The sequence below is a fragment of the Podarcis muralis genome, chromosome 2, assembly GCF_964188315.1.
Source record: "Podarcis muralis chromosome 2, rPodMur119.hap1.1, whole genome shotgun sequence".
In the NCBI taxonomy this organism is placed as follows: Eukaryota; Metazoa; Chordata; class Lepidosauria; order Squamata; family Lacertidae; genus Podarcis; species Podarcis muralis.
The window spans coordinates 912822-929119 of NC_135656.1; the positions used below are offsets into that span (position 1 = coordinate 912822).

At 43.6% G+C, this 16298-nt stretch overlaps 1 protein-coding gene and 1 long non-coding RNA gene across 4 annotated transcripts in view; one reads left to right on the forward strand and one right to left on the reverse strand.

Moving 5' to 3' along the window:
* The window catches only part of DSN1 (DSN1 component of MIS12 kinetochore complex), a 17849-nt gene extending 13640 nt beyond the window's left edge, over positions 1-4209 (forward strand). For both annotated transcript variants that reach the window (XM_028721157.2, XM_028721158.2), the window contains 4 exons: positions 1229-1300; positions 1955-2102; positions 2578-2665; positions 3611-4209. In XM_028721157.2, the coding sequence (XP_028576990.2) occupies positions 1229-1300; positions 1955-2102; positions 2578-2665; positions 3611-3708 (406 nt within the window). In that variant the 3' untranslated portion in view covers positions 3709-4209. The remainder of the gene's footprint in view (positions 1-1228; positions 1301-1954; positions 2103-2577; positions 2666-3610) is intronic.
* LOC114592878 (uncharacterized) lies at positions 428-16279 on the reverse strand. Of its 2 annotated transcripts, XR_003705545.2 has the most exons (3): positions 16191-16279; positions 15731-15817; positions 428-14695 (listed from the first exon to the last, which is right to left on the reverse strand). It is a non-coding gene; the product is annotated as an uncharacterized LOC114592878 (long non-coding RNA). The 2 variants fall into 2 exon arrangements; XR_013391727.1 differs by having other exon boundaries at positions 428-15817.
* Between the last annotated feature and the right edge of the window lie 19 nt (positions 16280-16298).

Genomic DNA, 16298 nt, shown 5'->3' on the forward strand with positions numbered 1-16298 from the left:
TAGACGCAGCAGCAGCAGCAGCACCGGAGCACGGAGAGGAATTAGAAGGAAGGACGCTCTTCTTTCCCCTCTGCTTGCCTGGAGGGGAGGGGTTTTCTCTGCTCTTTGTCCCGTTTGAGCAAACATAGTAACGAAACAGAAGAGGGTGGGCAGTAAGAACCTGAGGCAGAATGCAGGAAAGCAACAGCTTTCTCTCTCGGGAGGCTCGAAAGCACGTGTGGCTGCCTGCAATCAGTTTACCACACCGAGAATGAAGACACAGTGGTGCCCCGCAAGATGAATGCCTCGCAAGACAAAAAACTTGCTAGACAAAAGGGTTTTCCGTTTTTTGAGTCGTTCCGCAAGACGAATTTCCCCATGGGCTTGCTTCGCAAGACGAAACGTCTTGCGAGTTCTTGCGAGTTTGTTTCCTTTTTCTTAAAGCCGCTAAGCCGTTAATAGCCGCTAAGCCGCTAATAGCCGTGCTTCGCAAGACGAAAAAACCGCAAGACGAAGAGACTCGCGGAACGGATTAATTTCGTCTTGCAAGGCACCACTGTAAACTGGTAAAATAAGGGGGTTGGGTTAAAGCTAAAGGGAAAACCTCAAAGATCCTTCAAGAACAAGGCAGGGGTTCAGGGCTCCCAAAACCGAGCTGCAGCCTTAGAAGGGAAAAATGGGGCTTTCGGAGGTGGCTTTTACTGCCCTGCTGCTTCCAATTTTTTAAAAGGCAAATTGCAGGAGAAGATGCAGCAGCCAGTCACTCTCTCACTCCCTCCAAGCACCCACGCTAGCGAACAAAGACACAGGCAACCACACACTCACAAAGCACACACACTAGCAAACACACAGTCACGCTGCAGAGTGGCCAAACCTCCTAGCAAGCACTTCCCTGGCTTCTGCTGACCGCAACGAAGACGACCCTAGAAGAAAATGTGTGATGCACTCGGGCCAGTCGGCTCCAGGGACCACACATTCGCTCAATAACATGCATAGACATTTCCCCTTACTTTTTTGGAGAAAAAATCTGTGTGTTATAGAGGGGAAAATACAGTAGATCTATGAAAGAGGTTGTGTTCTGCCTTCTTGGACTGGAGGCAATGTTCTTCCTCCACAGTTGGAAGAAGTGTGCTTCTGAATATTAGTTGCTGGAAACCATAGGAGGGGAGGGCAGGGCAGGGCAGGGCTCTTGTGCTCAGGCCTTGGCATTAAAGGAAACAGTCTGTTGTCTTTTGTCTTCATTCTCCAGGTTCTCTGCAGAGGATCAAGCCTGGGAGGAACTGCTTCTGTCTTACCAGAAAAATGCAGAGGATATATCCAGGTTAGAGCGACCATCTTCCCTTTGACAAGGCAACTGGAGGTGGTCACTAAATTAAACTTTGAGCAGAGCACAAGTAACCCAGAGGCTGTAAAATTAACTCAGTGAAAAGAAACTTGAGAAGCTTAAGGGGGCGGGTGCAAAAAGAGAACTAAATACGGACAGAGGTCCACAATATATGCCTGACTTTGGTACCCAGGTCAAATTTTGTGGTTGCCAGGGCCCTGACTCTCTAGTTGTTCCTGACCTTATGCCTCCTTGCTTCATTTCCTAGTTCCAAGTTTGTAGCTAGAAAAAGGTGGTGGGGAGGCAGGGGAGGTACAGGACAATTCTAGTGCCTCAGCAACACTCTGACCAAGCAATTCAGCTGTGAAGCCAGTGAAGGGGCGGGGATTATCATGCAATTGCATGGACTATTCTTACCATGATGAAAGCAGGCTCATCATGTTTGCCAGAAGGCAGTTACACACTTATATATGTGAACTTCTCGGCATGCTCACAGTGCTAATACAAATGTGGATGCTAGATCAGTCTATTGGGCTGTATTGTCTTGCCTTGCCTGTATTGCCTTGCCCCCAGATATGAGCCTATAAACTTGCTTCCTGATGTTAGTATGCTGATGGCATCAGCTATTAAGCACTGAAACTTGACTTTTAGGCAACTACAGGAGTGCAAGTTGAAGCAAGTGCCAGAGGAGCCTTATAGCTATGCTGGGTCATCCCAGGCCCATGTAATTCAAGCCAAGCCAGACTACCAGAAAATACTGGATTCTCAAGGAGAGGTCTTTGACTCCATGGAGCTAGTGGTGAGTCATGTTTGAAGATCCAGGGCAAACAAAAGGAAGACCTTGTTCACAGTTAAATCATGGAAATTGTCACCACAAGCTGTAGTGATGGCCATAACGGGGATTAGCAGAATTCACAGAGGATAAGGCTATCCGTGGCTCCTAGCCACAATTGCTGTGGTGTTGTTATAGTTATATATTTATTTTATATATTTATTTATTTATACCCCGCCTTTTTTCCTGACAGGGCTCAAGGCAGCTTAACGGTAAAAACTGCTAAAAACATAGTCAGATAGAATTAAGGTTTAAATGGAGCAGAAGGTGACAGGGTCCACTCGCCATGGAAAGGTGGCTTCTGATTTCTGTTGCTTAATAGATCTGGATGTTCTTCTGAAAAGCAAATCCTAGGAATATCCAGATGAAACTGAAGGGGAAGCCTGTCCTTTCTTGGGATCCCATTGTTGGGTTCTGACCTTTAAAATGTTTGTTTCCTTAGCTGGATGGAATCCATCAGACGGTGAAGGTTTGTCAAAGTTATAAAGAAGGCGTTAGACCGTATTTTCAGGAGCTATCAGTGCAACTTGGTAAGCATTTATTTTTAGCCATGCATTGATTATGGCTGCTTAACCAGCAAATGTAAAATAGTGCCTTAAAAAACCCCTCTTCTCCCCCTTAAGAGCATGTTCACTCGGCATTTTTCTGATGCATGGGGGTGCATTCCATTAGAGAGTTGTGCAAGGGTGTATTTTGCTACATCTGCAGCATTTGGAAGACACTGCATATCCTGTGTGAACTTTGTCTCAATTCCTGGATAAGTAGAAAACTGAAAGTGATCATTTGTTCTCACATCTTACAAATTCAGTTCAGATTTGATCTTTTCAGCCCTACCTGTAGTTGTTTATTACTGGGGTTGTTTTTTTTAATATCCCTGGCTTGTAGGTCTGTTCTAATTAATATTTTTGAAGTTGCCAGGATTGTTGGATCTATGTAATAAAGGTCTCTCATTTTCCTAAGGTGCTAATGCAGAGTCCTGGGCTGTTCTTTCCTATACTGCAAATTTCCATGCTTACACATCCCCTAATTTTCAAAGCTGATAGCTATTTGTCTTACACATGAAATGGTGTAATGCTCCTTGACCATTATTTTTTAATGTATATTTTAATTGCTATTTTTATTTTGTATTTTTAGGTAAGCTGGATTTTAATTTTTGACTTTAGCGGTTTTTATGATTAGGTGGTTTACAGACTCTGATAAATAGAAGTCTAGAAGGCAAATTATATTTGGGAGAGACTGAATACATTATTTGTCCAATTTACAGAAACAGAGAGGATTTTGACTTAATCCGCAGAGACTATATGGCAGTTCCCACAACTTGGGCTAGTCAAAAAGCTAGCTATTCCTCTTACAAACATGAAGCCTTGCAAATAAATAATTTGCCATAAATGTGCAATCTGATGGTCTCTGTTTTTGCTGTATTCTAACCATGAGAAGCATCTGGAGGCAACTAAGGATTCTTGTTTCAATTTCAGCATCAGGGACTTTCCAGAACTTAGAAAATTCACCAGCCCGGAAACTGCTCACACTTCCCCCAACAACCCCATCTGTGATCCAGCCTCCAGAGAAGTAGAGCTGCATTCTTCTTCCATTTGCAAGCTTGGGATGCAACTCCGCAGCTGCCCACTTCTCAGCACTATGGCCCGCTTTGGGTTTGATCTGCACTTCAGGGACGGTGGCATTCTTGCTCTGCAGCGCAAAAGGATGGGGCAGATGAAAATAATGTTCTATCCTATTGGACAGATCCTTGCTGGACAGTAATACTTCCATTCTTCCAACCAAATAAGAAAATGCTCCCCACCCCCAATTGCATTGAAGCACAGGACACTCATCGCTCCACAAACTTAAAAGAAGATGACAATGGATTTTCCAATCACAATCCTAACTGCAGCTGTAAAATGGTACTGGCTTTTATTTTCTCTTTTCTAACTCACAGGTTTGACCTGATAGGTAATAGGAGTCTACCTTGAAGCACTTGGTAATGGCTGCAGATCACAGCTTGGTGTGTGTGTTTATATATATATATAATAAAATGCCAAGGTTTTAGTCACAGAGCTAAAATCAGATAAAACTGTCCAATGCTCTTTCCCTCTTCATTCAATTTTTTAAATCCACAGGTGCAAGTATGTATGTAGTCCATAACCAGCAGGGGCGTCTTACCCATAGAGGCTAGTGCCGCGGGGCCCAAGGCACCAAGTTCTGAAGGGCGCCAGGGAAGAGGTGGAGGCTAGACGCAGCATCTCCCAGCATCAGCTCGCCGCCCTCGCCTGCTTCTGCCATGCCAAAGCAGTGCCGCACCCAGAGCCTCCATCTGCTGTGGCCACCGCAGCACGAAACGGCCAGCTGAGCCAGGGGGCGCCGCGGCCAGGCTCCGCCTCTTCCCCACCGGAGGAACCGCCCTCCAGCCGCTGCCCGCCTCCTCCAGCAGTGCCGCCCTCCCCAAAAGAAGGTGGACAACTCTGGGAAATGGGTGTGTGTGTGTGCCGGAGGGACTACGGCGCCGGATATGCTTAAGATGGCCCTGATGACCAGCACCAACTTAAAAATTTGTCCTAGGTCATAAGTTGCTGAGGACTGCAGGAAAATTTCTCCTCCCGTGTATACTGGTGATAGGAAAGAAGAAAAGAACAAACACACAGCGGCAAAAGGACCTTTCTTTTCTCTGCATTTGGGGCTCAAGTTGGCTCCCATGCTTCGTAAACATTTTTGCACCTTTGTCTAATTCCACTCTCTTGAGGTATTGATTTGCTATTGCCTGGTAGCTGGTCTTTTACAGCCTTGTCCAATTATTCTAGCACTTAAGTAAACAGGCTGACTGTATATCCTTGAATTGCTAGTATTGTCAGTGGCTTGTCATGCAGAGTATGATTTCCTTTTATTTGTTTATTTTTAAAGGAATGAAACTGATAAACAGTTTTCTCAATTACAATTAAAAATGGAGCAAAACCCTTTGGTGCAAAGATAATATGAAATATTTTGCAGATCTATCCATAGCTCTTAGAAGCTATGCTTTTATAGTGTTGGTCTTTTGTCTCAAGCATTTTTTTTAATATAATTTTTATTAACAAACCAATCAAATCACATTAATTCCAAATTACAAAGCCAATTTTTTAAATTTTTTGTTGGGGGTACCCATACTTCAAGCTCAGAAAGGGATCCAAACATCTCTCTTGCTGCTGCTTTAATATTCACAATTCTGTCCAAATAGTATTCACAGTTCTGCCCAATCTTCTCTTTATTATTTTCCTCATCTTGTTGTTATCGTATATTCCTTTCTTTGTGACCTCTGATAGTCTCCACAAGCAGGTTAAAAACAAACGTCGTTATATCCTGTGTGAATTTTCCATTCCTCCAAGAGTCATATTCAAACAGACAGACGCCATTTCATCACTTCCGTACAAAACATTCTTAAAGTCTGCCCATTAATCCTTGCAGGCCTGTCACTCTCTCCTCGATCTTCTTAGGGGGTTCTGCCAGGTCAAACTCACAGTCCGATATAATAACAGAGCCATGGTCTCCTCCCCCTCGATCGTAAATCCTGCCACCAGGCCTGCTTCCTAACGAGTCTCTTTTTGTAACTGCGTCATTCCAAAGGCCTTTCATTCCTTTCCAAATATTCCACAAGCCAAGTCTTTGATTAGTAATTCATTTCCACACAGTTCTTAATTCTCCCGCTTATAATTATTAATTGCAACGATTCTTCCGGGGGGGGGGGATTGTTAGGTAATCACATAAGATAAAAAAAGAAAAGCCCCCCCCCATTCCATCCCGTTCCAGCATACCAACCCTTTGATGTGTCTTCTTCTTGCTTTATTTTCCTGTTGAATCCAACCCGTCGCTCCACTTCACAGAGGTCACTTCAATTAGCAGTCTTAACTCCCGTTCTTCACTCGAAATATGTGCATTTGCTTCTCTCTAATTGTTTATTTTGAGCTGCTGCAACCAGGCCGCGTGATCAGAGACAGCGTCCGGGAGAGCCGTCCCACACGAGTGCTGTGTGCCTTGTGCCCTCACCCCCTTCTTTCGAACTCGGGGGTGATTTATGGCAACCGCAGGCGAGGCAGTGTTCCCCATTCCCTTGGGGTAACAAGGGAGGCTGCATACTCCCATATCAGCCTCTTAATTACCTCGTGTGAGCCAGAGAGATGGTATTGTCGACCATCTTCCAATGCGCCCCTAGCGGGCCCCCCTGTCTCAAGCATTTTGTTTGGTGTTCTAGCTGCTATTTAAAAATGCTCACTCACTGGATCATCACCTTGTCATGGTGAGTGGGCTTGCATGTTCCTATGATCCTGTATGGGATAATTATTCCAGAACAATTTTGAGTAGACAGGAGGAGTTGACCATGTCAGATCACTGTCTATCTCTTCCTGGCTCTGCTTATCTATGTTTTATTACTTTCTCTATCCATTGTAAAAACACCATCACTGGACCCAACAACATCAAACATACCATCTCTGGACTATTTAATTGCTCATCTTCTAACAACGTGTATGTTATCAAATGCCAGCAGTGCCCTTCAGCTCTCTATATTAGACAAACAGACCAAACCCTACGCCAAGGATAAATGGACATAAACCTGACATCAGGAATCACTAGACAGAGAAACCAGTAGGAGAACACTTCAATCTCCAAGGACATTCTATACAAGATCTCAAAGTAGCTGTCATATTACAAAAGAATTTCAGAAATAGACTGGAAAGAAGTTGCTGAATTACAACTTATTACCAAACTTAAAACCATGGAGAGACCTGATCTGAATAGAGACATTAGATTCTTATTTCATTATACATGATAAAGCTATTTTTGGCCATTTCATCCCTTGCTTTTTTCCTGTAAGACCAATTGCAGTTGTTAACAGTCAACAGGTTTACCACACCTATTAGCCAATCACTCATTCCCACCACCCTTCTGAGTAATATCCCTCCCCACCCTCTCACTACATATAAAGGTCTGGTGACTTCTGTTTCAGTTGTTGTAAACAAAATCTGCCCTTCCTGTCAGGACTGGTCGTTGTCCTCTTCCGATCACCACACAAACGCTTCTTGTTCTTTTATAACTTTTTATTGTGTATTAACAAACAAACTTTTAAACGCTCCTTATCTTTAACTATTCTTCCTCAGAGTCACTTATTTCAGATACCTTCTGAGCTCTGCTTCTCCGTGACCAGCCACCTTCAAAATGGTGAAGGCGCCATTGTTCCTTTCGCTTTCCCGCTCTTTTTCCTCCCCTCCTGGCTAGAGCTGGCTTGTCTCTCCCCTCCTCCCAATCTGAGCTAGAACTGAACCCTGGCCTTTCTGGGAACAGCCGGTCCCTCCCTCTTGTTCCTCTTGCTCTCTTCTGTTAGATTCACTGCTCTCCTCCCCCCCTTGGGGAAAACATTCTCCCTCTGGGAAACTGGAAACTTCTAACTCTTCCCTGACACTTCCCTTATGGGGTATCCAAGGGCCTGTATAGAGTCCTTAAGTGGGTTCTCTATCGGTAGGAGAAAATAAAACAGGCCAACCAGAGAATATTGAGAAGCAAAGCAGCTAGTTAAGTCTGATCTTTATTAAAGCTGTTGCAACAGGGTGCTCCCCTCACACGCAGGAAAGGTGGAGGACCCAGAACAAAGGGGTGCCTGCCTTTATATAGATATTTTTAATTCCCTGCCCTGGAGCTCAAGACCACTCCTCCATACATCATACATACATCACAGAAGGGGTGTAACCCAAGACTACCCCCCACAAACATACCTACAACACAGTAAAGGCGGTCTACAACAGAAATTCGAATGTTGTTGTTTTTCCTGTCTGCCAGGTTTTCTGATAATGCCTTATCTGATTGCCTTTCCTGGTAGTCTGGCCATTCCTTTGAAATGGTGATTACTAAATTCCTGAGACAAAGGGAAGCTTCCCTCACCCCTTCCCTCCTTGGGGAGAAAACATTTGGTCAGTTTGGGAGTCAAAATGGTTTCAGGACGGTCTTCCTGTGCTGCTCCAGACATGTGGTCCACATACCTTTTTTTAAAAAAAATATTTATTAAAAGTTTAACAATTACAAAAAAAGAGAAAAAAAGAGACAATAAAAAGTTACAATACATCAAAAAAAGAAATAAAAAGCAGAATAAAAAAACAATACAGCACAACAGTAAATAAAAAAGTAAAAAACCAAAAATATTTCAAGTCAGTAAAAAGAAAAAAGAAAAAGAGAAAAAGGAGAAAAAACAAATCCAATATTCCCAAATCTTTATCTTTCGTTAACTTGTTTCATCGACCTCCTCACACCTCCCTTTTTTGTATTCTAGTTATTAATTGTCTCAGCAAATTCTTTCCATCTTTCACTATATTCTGTTATTGTTGTTGTTGTTGTTTAGTCGTTTAGTCGTGTCCGACTCTTTGTGACCCCATGGACCAGAGCACGCCAGGCACTCCTGTCTTCCACCGCCTCCCGCAGTTTGGTCAGGCTCATGTTTGTAGCTTCGAGAACACTATCCAACCATCTCATCCTCTGTCGTCCCCTTCTCCTTGTGCCCTCCATCTTTCCCAACATCAGGGTCTTTTCCAGGGAGTCTTCTCTTCTCATGAGGTGGCCAAAGTATTGGAGACTCAACTTCACGATCTGTCCTTCCAGTGAGCACTCAGGTCTGATTTCCTAAAGAATGGATGCGTTTGATCTTCTTGCAGTCCATGGGACTCTCAAGAGTCTCCTCCAGCACCATAATTCAAAAGCATCAATTCTTCGGCGATCAGCCTTCTTTATGGTCCAGCTCTCACTTCCATACATCACTACTGGGAAAACCATAGCTTTAACTATACGGACCTTTGTTGGTAAGGTGATGTCTCTACTTTTTAAGATGTTGTCTAGATTTGCCATCGCCTTTCTCCCAAGGAGCAGACGTCTTTTAATTTTGTGACTGCTGTCACCATCTGCAGTGATCATGGAGCCCAAGAAAATAAAATCTCTCACTGCCTCCATTTCTTCCCTTTCTATTTGCCAGGAGGTGATGGGACCAGTGGCCATGATCTTCGTTTTTTTGATGTTGAGCTTCAAACCATATTTTGCGCTCTCCTCTTTCACCCTCATTAAAAGGTTCTTTAATTCCTCCTCACTTTCTGCCATCAAGGTTGTGTCATCTGCATATCTGAGGTTGTTGATATTTCTTCCGGCGATCTTAATTCCGGCTTGGTATTAATCCAGTCCAGCCTTTCGCATGATGAATTCTGCATATAAGTTAAATAAGCAGGGGGACAATATACAGCCTTGTCGTACTCCTTTCCCAATTTTGAACCAATCAGTTGTTCCATATCCAGTTCTAACTGTAGCTTCTTGTCCCACATAGAGATTTCTCAGGAGACAGATGAGGTGATCAGGCACTCCCATTTCTTTAAGAACTTGCCATAGTTTGCTGTGGTCAACACAGTCAAAGGCTTTTGCATAGTCAATGAAGCAGAAGTAGATGTCTTTCTGGAACTCTCTAGCTTTCTCCATAATCCAGCGCATGTTTGCAATTTGGTCTCTGGTTCCTCTGCCTCTTCTAAATCCAGCTTGCACTTCTGGGAGTTCTCGGTCCACATACTGCTTAAGCCTGCCTTGTAGAATTTTAAGCATAACCTTGCTAGCGTGAGAAATAAGTGCAATTGTGCGGTAGTTGGAGCATTCTTTGGCACTTCCCTTCTTTGGGATTGGGATGTAGACTGATCTTCTCCAATCTTCTGGCCACTGCTGAGTTTTCCAAATTTGCTGGCATATTGAGTGTAGCACCTTAACAGCATCATCTTTTAAAATTTTAAATAATTCAGCTGGAATATCATCACTTCCACTGACCTTGTTATTAGCGATGCTTTCTAAGGCCCATTTGACTTCACTTTCCAGGATGTCTGGCTCAAGGTCAGCAACCACACTATCTGGGGTATACGAGACATCAATTTCTTTCTGGTATAGTTCCTCTGTGTATTCTTGCCACCTCTTCTTTATGTCTTCTGCTTCTGTTAGGTCCTTTCCACTTTTGTCTTTTATTATGGAAATCTTTGTACAAAATGTTCCTTTCATATCTCCAATTTTCTTGAACAGATATCTGGTTCTTCCCATTCTATTGTTTTCCTCTATTTCTTTGCTATGCTCGTTTAAGAAGGCCTTCTTGTCTCTCCTTGCTATTTTTTGGAAATCTGCATTCAATTTCCTGTATCTTTCACTATCTCCCTCGCATTTTGCTTGCCTTCTCTCCCCCGCTATTTGTAAGGCCTCGTTGGACAGCCACTTTGCTTTCTTGCATTTCCTTTTCATTGGGATGGTTTTAGTTGCTGCCTCTTGTATAATGTTACGAGCCTCCATCCATAGTTCTTCAGGCACTCTGTCCACCAAATCTAAATCCTTAAACCTGTTCCTCACTTCCACTGTGTATTCATAAGGGATTTGACTTAGATTGTATCTTACCGGCCCAGTGGTTTTTCCTACTTTCTTCAGTTTAAGCTTGAATTTTGCTATAAGAAGCTGATGATCTGAGCCACAGTCAGCTCCAGGTCTTGTTTTTGCTGACTGTATAGAGCTTCTCCATCTTTGGCTGCAGAGAATATAATCAATCTGATTTCGATGCTGCCCATCTGGTGATGTCCATGTGTAGAGTCGTCTCTTGTTGGAAAAGAGTGTTTGTGATGACCAGCTTGTTCTCTTGACAGAACTCTATTAGCCTTTGCCCTGCTTCGTTTTGAACTCCAAGGCCAAACTTGCCAGTTGTCCCTTTTATCTCTTGATTCCCTACTTTAGCATTCCAATCCCCTATTATGAGCAGAACATCCTTCTTTGGTGTCACTTCTATAAGGTCTTGTAAGTCTTCATAGAATTGGTCAATTTCAGTTTCTTCAGCACCAGTAGTTGGTGCATAAACTTGGATTACTGTGATGTTAAAAGGTCTGCCTTGGATTCGTATCGAGATCATTCTATCATTTTTGAGATGGCATCCCAGTACAGCTTTCGCCACTCTTTTGTTGACTATGAGGGCCACTCCATTTCTTTTACGGGATTCTTGTCCACAGTAGTAGATATGATAGTCATCCGAACTGAATTCGCCCATTCCCATCCATTTTAGTTCACTGATGCCCAAGATGTCAATATTTATTCTTGCCATCTCATTTTTGACTACATCCAACTTACCCAGGTTCATGGTTCTTACATTCCAGGTTCCTATGCAATATTTTTCTTTACAGCATTGGACTTTCCTTTCGCTTCCATGCATATCCGCAACTGAGCGTCCTTTCGGCTTTGGCCCAGCCGCTTCATCAGCTCTGGATCTACTCGTACTTGTCCTCCGCTCTTCCCCAGTAGCATGTTGGACACCTTCTGACCTGAGGGGCTCATCTTCCAGCGTCATAACTTTTATATGCCTGTTGTCTTTGTCCATGGAGTTTTCTTGGCAGGGATACTGGAGTGGCTTGCCAGTTCCTGCTCCAAGTGGATCACGTTTGGTCAAAACTCTCCACTATGACCTGTCCATCTTGGGTGGCCCTGCACGGCATAGCTCATAGCTTCTCTGAGTTATTCAAGCCCCTTCGCCACGGCAAGGCAGTGATCCATGAAGGAGTTATTCTGTTATTAAATTACCTTAATTTATTTTAACCTTATCTTACCATAAAAAGCCCTAAAGCTTAAAACTTATTTATACATAATTCCTTAAAGCATTTCTACTAAAGCCAAATAGTTTCATTCCAACATTTTTTCTAACACTCATTAATTTTACAATAATTCTCTAAATGAATTTTTAAACTTTCTTCCAATCTTCATCCATCGTCTCTTCTTCCTGGTCTCGGGTTTTGTCAGTCCTTTCTATCCCTTCCATTTAGTCCATCAACCTGGTGACCTTCTATCCGAGGCTCTTGTTTGTACCTGCACTTTACTTTGTCTTCTGCTGATCTTATTCTTAGTTTCCTTCCTTTCTCACTAAGGGGTAGATCTCGGGGAGACTCCAACTTAACAGTATCTTTATCCCTTCTCGACAGGTCATCCCATTCTCCATAGTCAGCACTGAAATCCAAAAAGTATTTAAAGGCATATTTCAAAGTCCCTCCAAGGTTAAGGGCCCCCACAACTCCAAACTCCCCCTGGCCCAAAACCAGATCCCAAAAGTCAGAACACCCTGCATAGGGGGATCTATCCAACTTCCCATCTCCAAACCAAACAGTACTCCATCTCTCCAAATCTGACTTTCTCCAGGTTCAGTCGTCAGAAACAACAACTTATGTTCCTGTAAGGCCGCGACTCTCTCCATTTCTATTACTTGAGGTTCAACCACAACCTCCTCCTTTGTCTTCTGCACAACTTGCTCCATTTCTATTACTTGAGATTCAGCAACAACCTCCTCCTTTGTCTCCTGCACAACTTGCCCTGTCAAAGCAAATTCCTGAATTGGTTCCTGAGTGGTTTCTATATAGATATTCACTGTTTGTCCAAAGTTGCTAACTGCAACAGTCATCAAATCCATCTTCTCATGTAGCTGTTCTAGTAAAGCGCTTGTCTTGCAAAAAGCAAGCACTAAAGCTTCTTTTGGGCACATTCTTATCCAAGGTCAATGTCTGGTTCTCACGATCTTCAATCTTCACAGCTGTAGAATTCCCCAGATCGACTACAGCAACAATTTCACAGGCTCCCTCTAGAGGAAACAATTTCTGTTTGTATCCGTCTTTTTAAAAGCAGATCCAGCAACAAAATTCCTTTCGTTTTTCAGATATTTTGTTCCTTTCAAGTGCAAAAGGAAACATTGGAATCAGTATGTTTCTCTTTTTTTTAACTATCTGTCAAAGAACGTTTTATTCACAGTCAATGAACTTCCCCAAAGCGTCTGTCTCTGACATCCCGTTCCCAGGTTCAAGACGGTGGAAATTTATCTTTTTTTTACTCTCTCTCCTGCAGGTTTAAACAGTTTCAGATTTCCCCCCTCTTCTCCTGCTTCCAAGGGGGGGGGGGTTGGTAGTTTTAACTGATGGAAATTTATTCCTTTACAAACGACTTTCCAGACTTTAGCTTGTAATCTATTTACAAAAACGGAAGGCGGACTTCCTGTTTAGACCTTCCTGCTTCGGTGCCAAATTAAGATGTTTCATAATCCAATTTTCTGTTCTACTCACGAGTAGTTGTTTAAAGTCCAATTGTCCACAGGAAAAAGTCAGCGCTCTCCGGCAACAGCAATCTGTACGTGCTTGGTGGGTACATTTATGAACATTTATTATATATATAATTTAATTTTTTTATTACACAGTGTATCTGAGGAAGTGCATGCACACGAAAGCTCATACCAAAAACAAACTTAGTTTGTCTCTAAGGTGCTACTGGACAATTTCTTTCTTTCTTTCTCCTTTTCTTTCTTTCTTTCTTTCTACATTGTAAAAAAGGTCTGACACTGGAACTTGGAAGTGGAGCCCAGTGAGCTTGCCCGGGGGTGAGATCCTGGCGGGGGGGGGGGGGGAGTGGAGCTCAGAAGTGGAGCCCAGTGAGCCTGTTCAGGGAAGATCTGTTGGGGGAAAGTGTTGTTTTAAAAAGGCAGCTAGGTGATGTGCAGGAAGATGGGGCTGCTAGACCCCCCAGCATGTGCTGCGAGGGGGAAAAGAGAGCAAGCAAGCTCTTGGAATTTAGAGCAGAAGGTGAACAGGAGGCAGATGAATGAATTGCTAGGGGTGGGGTGCCAAAAGCAGAGACAGAAGGCATTTCCACTGAAGAGGTGTTTAAGCTTTGGAAAAAGGAGTGTGCTAACAGCAAAGAAGAGGAAGGGGGGCTTCCCCCACAGCACTCCCATCACATCACTGTATCCCTCATTGCCACACTTTGGGGCAGTGATTGGAAAATTCCCCAGCAAACAGATTGGGGGGGGGGGAGAGGCATAGCTCCAGAGGTGAGGCTACTGAAGACAGCTATCTCTGTAGACCACTGCCCACGTCTGTCACTGACTGTTTTGCATGGAAATGTTCAGAGGGTTTTGAATTTGCTAGATAATGCATCTGAAGTGTCATGGAGTGTTGAATGTAATTGGGACGCTGCAAGCCCCCACCTCTAAGGAGGAGGCTCGGCAGTTAGTGGGGCCAGTGGGCTTTTGGAAGCAGCACATAACCCATCTAGCCCAGATCCTGAGACCAATCTATCAGGTTATCAGAAACAAAACACAGTTTGGGTGGGGGGAGCAGCAACCAAAAGCGTTATCTGAGGCTAAATCTGTTGTAGCTGCACCTATGCCTTTTGGACCTTACATCAAAGAACAGCCTTTTGAGTTACAAGTGTCTGCAAATGAGGAAGGGGCTGTTTGGAGTTTGCAGCAAAAGGGACCTACAGGGAAAAGAGTGCGTCTGCCTAACACAGAGTACTCTCCATTTGAGAGGCAGCTTTTGGCATGTTACTGGGCTCCAATTGGAGAATAGCCTTTACCAAAGGTGTCATGGACATTGAAGATGCTCAAACACAGGATGAAAAAGAGAAACGTGTTAAGAGGAAGGTACACTTGGCAAACTCACCAGGATCAACTTCTGCCCGGAAACCTATTTCCCCACTGGAAGGATGTGTGGATCCAGAATTAGCCTCCACAGTCACTCATGGATTCACTGTTAAGACCACGTTCATGGAAACAAATCTTACTTGGCTACAGGTGATCGTCAAAGAAGAAAAAAGATTTAACTTTCTTTTTCTTTTTCTGCAGATGTTGTTAAGCTTTCAGCTGGGTTGCATCCTGGCCTTTGTTAAAGTGCTTAGAAACAGCCTTGTTTGCTTAATTGGAAAACAGGGCTCCGGAGAGGGGCTGCTTCAAATGGGGATCGCTCAAGTGCTGCTGCTGCTGCTCCTGGCACCGACAAAGCCCAGCCCCCTTCCTCCTCTAGTCAGGGCGGGGAGAAGCCAGGAGGGAGGGAGGAGGCGCTGCTGCTGCCACCACTGTGTGAGGGAGAGGGAAAGAACACGCGCACTGGCAATCCACACGGCATTCCCGGACTGTCTGCGGGCCAGATCCAGAAGGCAATTGGGCCTGATCCAGCCCCAGGGCCTTAGTTTACTGACCCATGGCTTAATTGATAGACTCGCACAGCCTGACTTGGGTATGCGCCAGTGATCTAGGATGGCCATGTGCCCTACTTTACGAAAGACAGTCCTCTGTTTAAAGGGCTGCCCAGACCTAGTCTTAACATCAGAGGCATGGTTGGTGGTGACAGAAGAAAGAGCTTTCTTGGTGGCTGCTCCCATATTGTGGAATTTCTTCCTTTTTGTCTTTCCACTAAGACCTTCCTATTCAGATAGGCCTTTGAAAACTGTGTGAAGACAACGTGGAGCAATCAGTATTTTACTGCTGGTTCTAAATGTGTTTTAGCTGTTGTTCTTAACTAGTTTGTTTTTATTGCTTTGTATTTTAGAATGATGCTTTTAAAATGTTGTAGGCTGCCTTGAATCCCAGCTTGAGAGGATATAGATATACTAAGTAATAAACCTTACAGATTTAGAACTGGGAGAAGAAGCCCTGAGCTGGCTTGTGCATAGTTGGCACTTGAAGAATGAGCAGGCACATGGGTCAAACTCCCCCCCCCACTGCATTTATTTGTTTGCATTACAGCCAGTGCTTTTCTTCTAGAAAAAGAGGTTTGAGTACTCACCACGAAGTTGTTAACAGGAAGTTGCCACATTTTAACCAGCGCTTTTCTTGGGGGTGGAAAGCTGGTGCTGCATTCTTTGAATACCCCCTGAAAAGAAGCACTGATTACAGCCCTAATTTATAAATGCATCTATACATATCAATTAGCATATGCAGTTTTTTCTTTTTATTGTTGATGTGCAAGTGGCCACCCTACAACTAGTGTGTGTGTGTGTGTGTGTGTGTGTGTGTGTGTGTGTGTGTGTGTATGAGCAAGGCTGCAACTGAGTACCCTGGACTCTTCAAAATAATTCTTAACAGTCTGAATGACGTAACTTTATCTGTGTAAAAATACATTAAAACCACAATATTCTATTTTAAAGTACGGCTATTTAAAAAGGTAACCAACTCTATGAGGTGACTATTAATAGTTTGAAAAATGGAAGCGAGTCACGTGCATGTGAAAACCTCACATTCCCCACCTCCACAGCTGCTCCTCGGCGAAGGCGCTGCCCAGCTCTGGCTCTGGGAGTTTGCTCATTTAGTTATTTCATAAGACAAACTAACTTACTTCCAAGCGGCTGACAAAA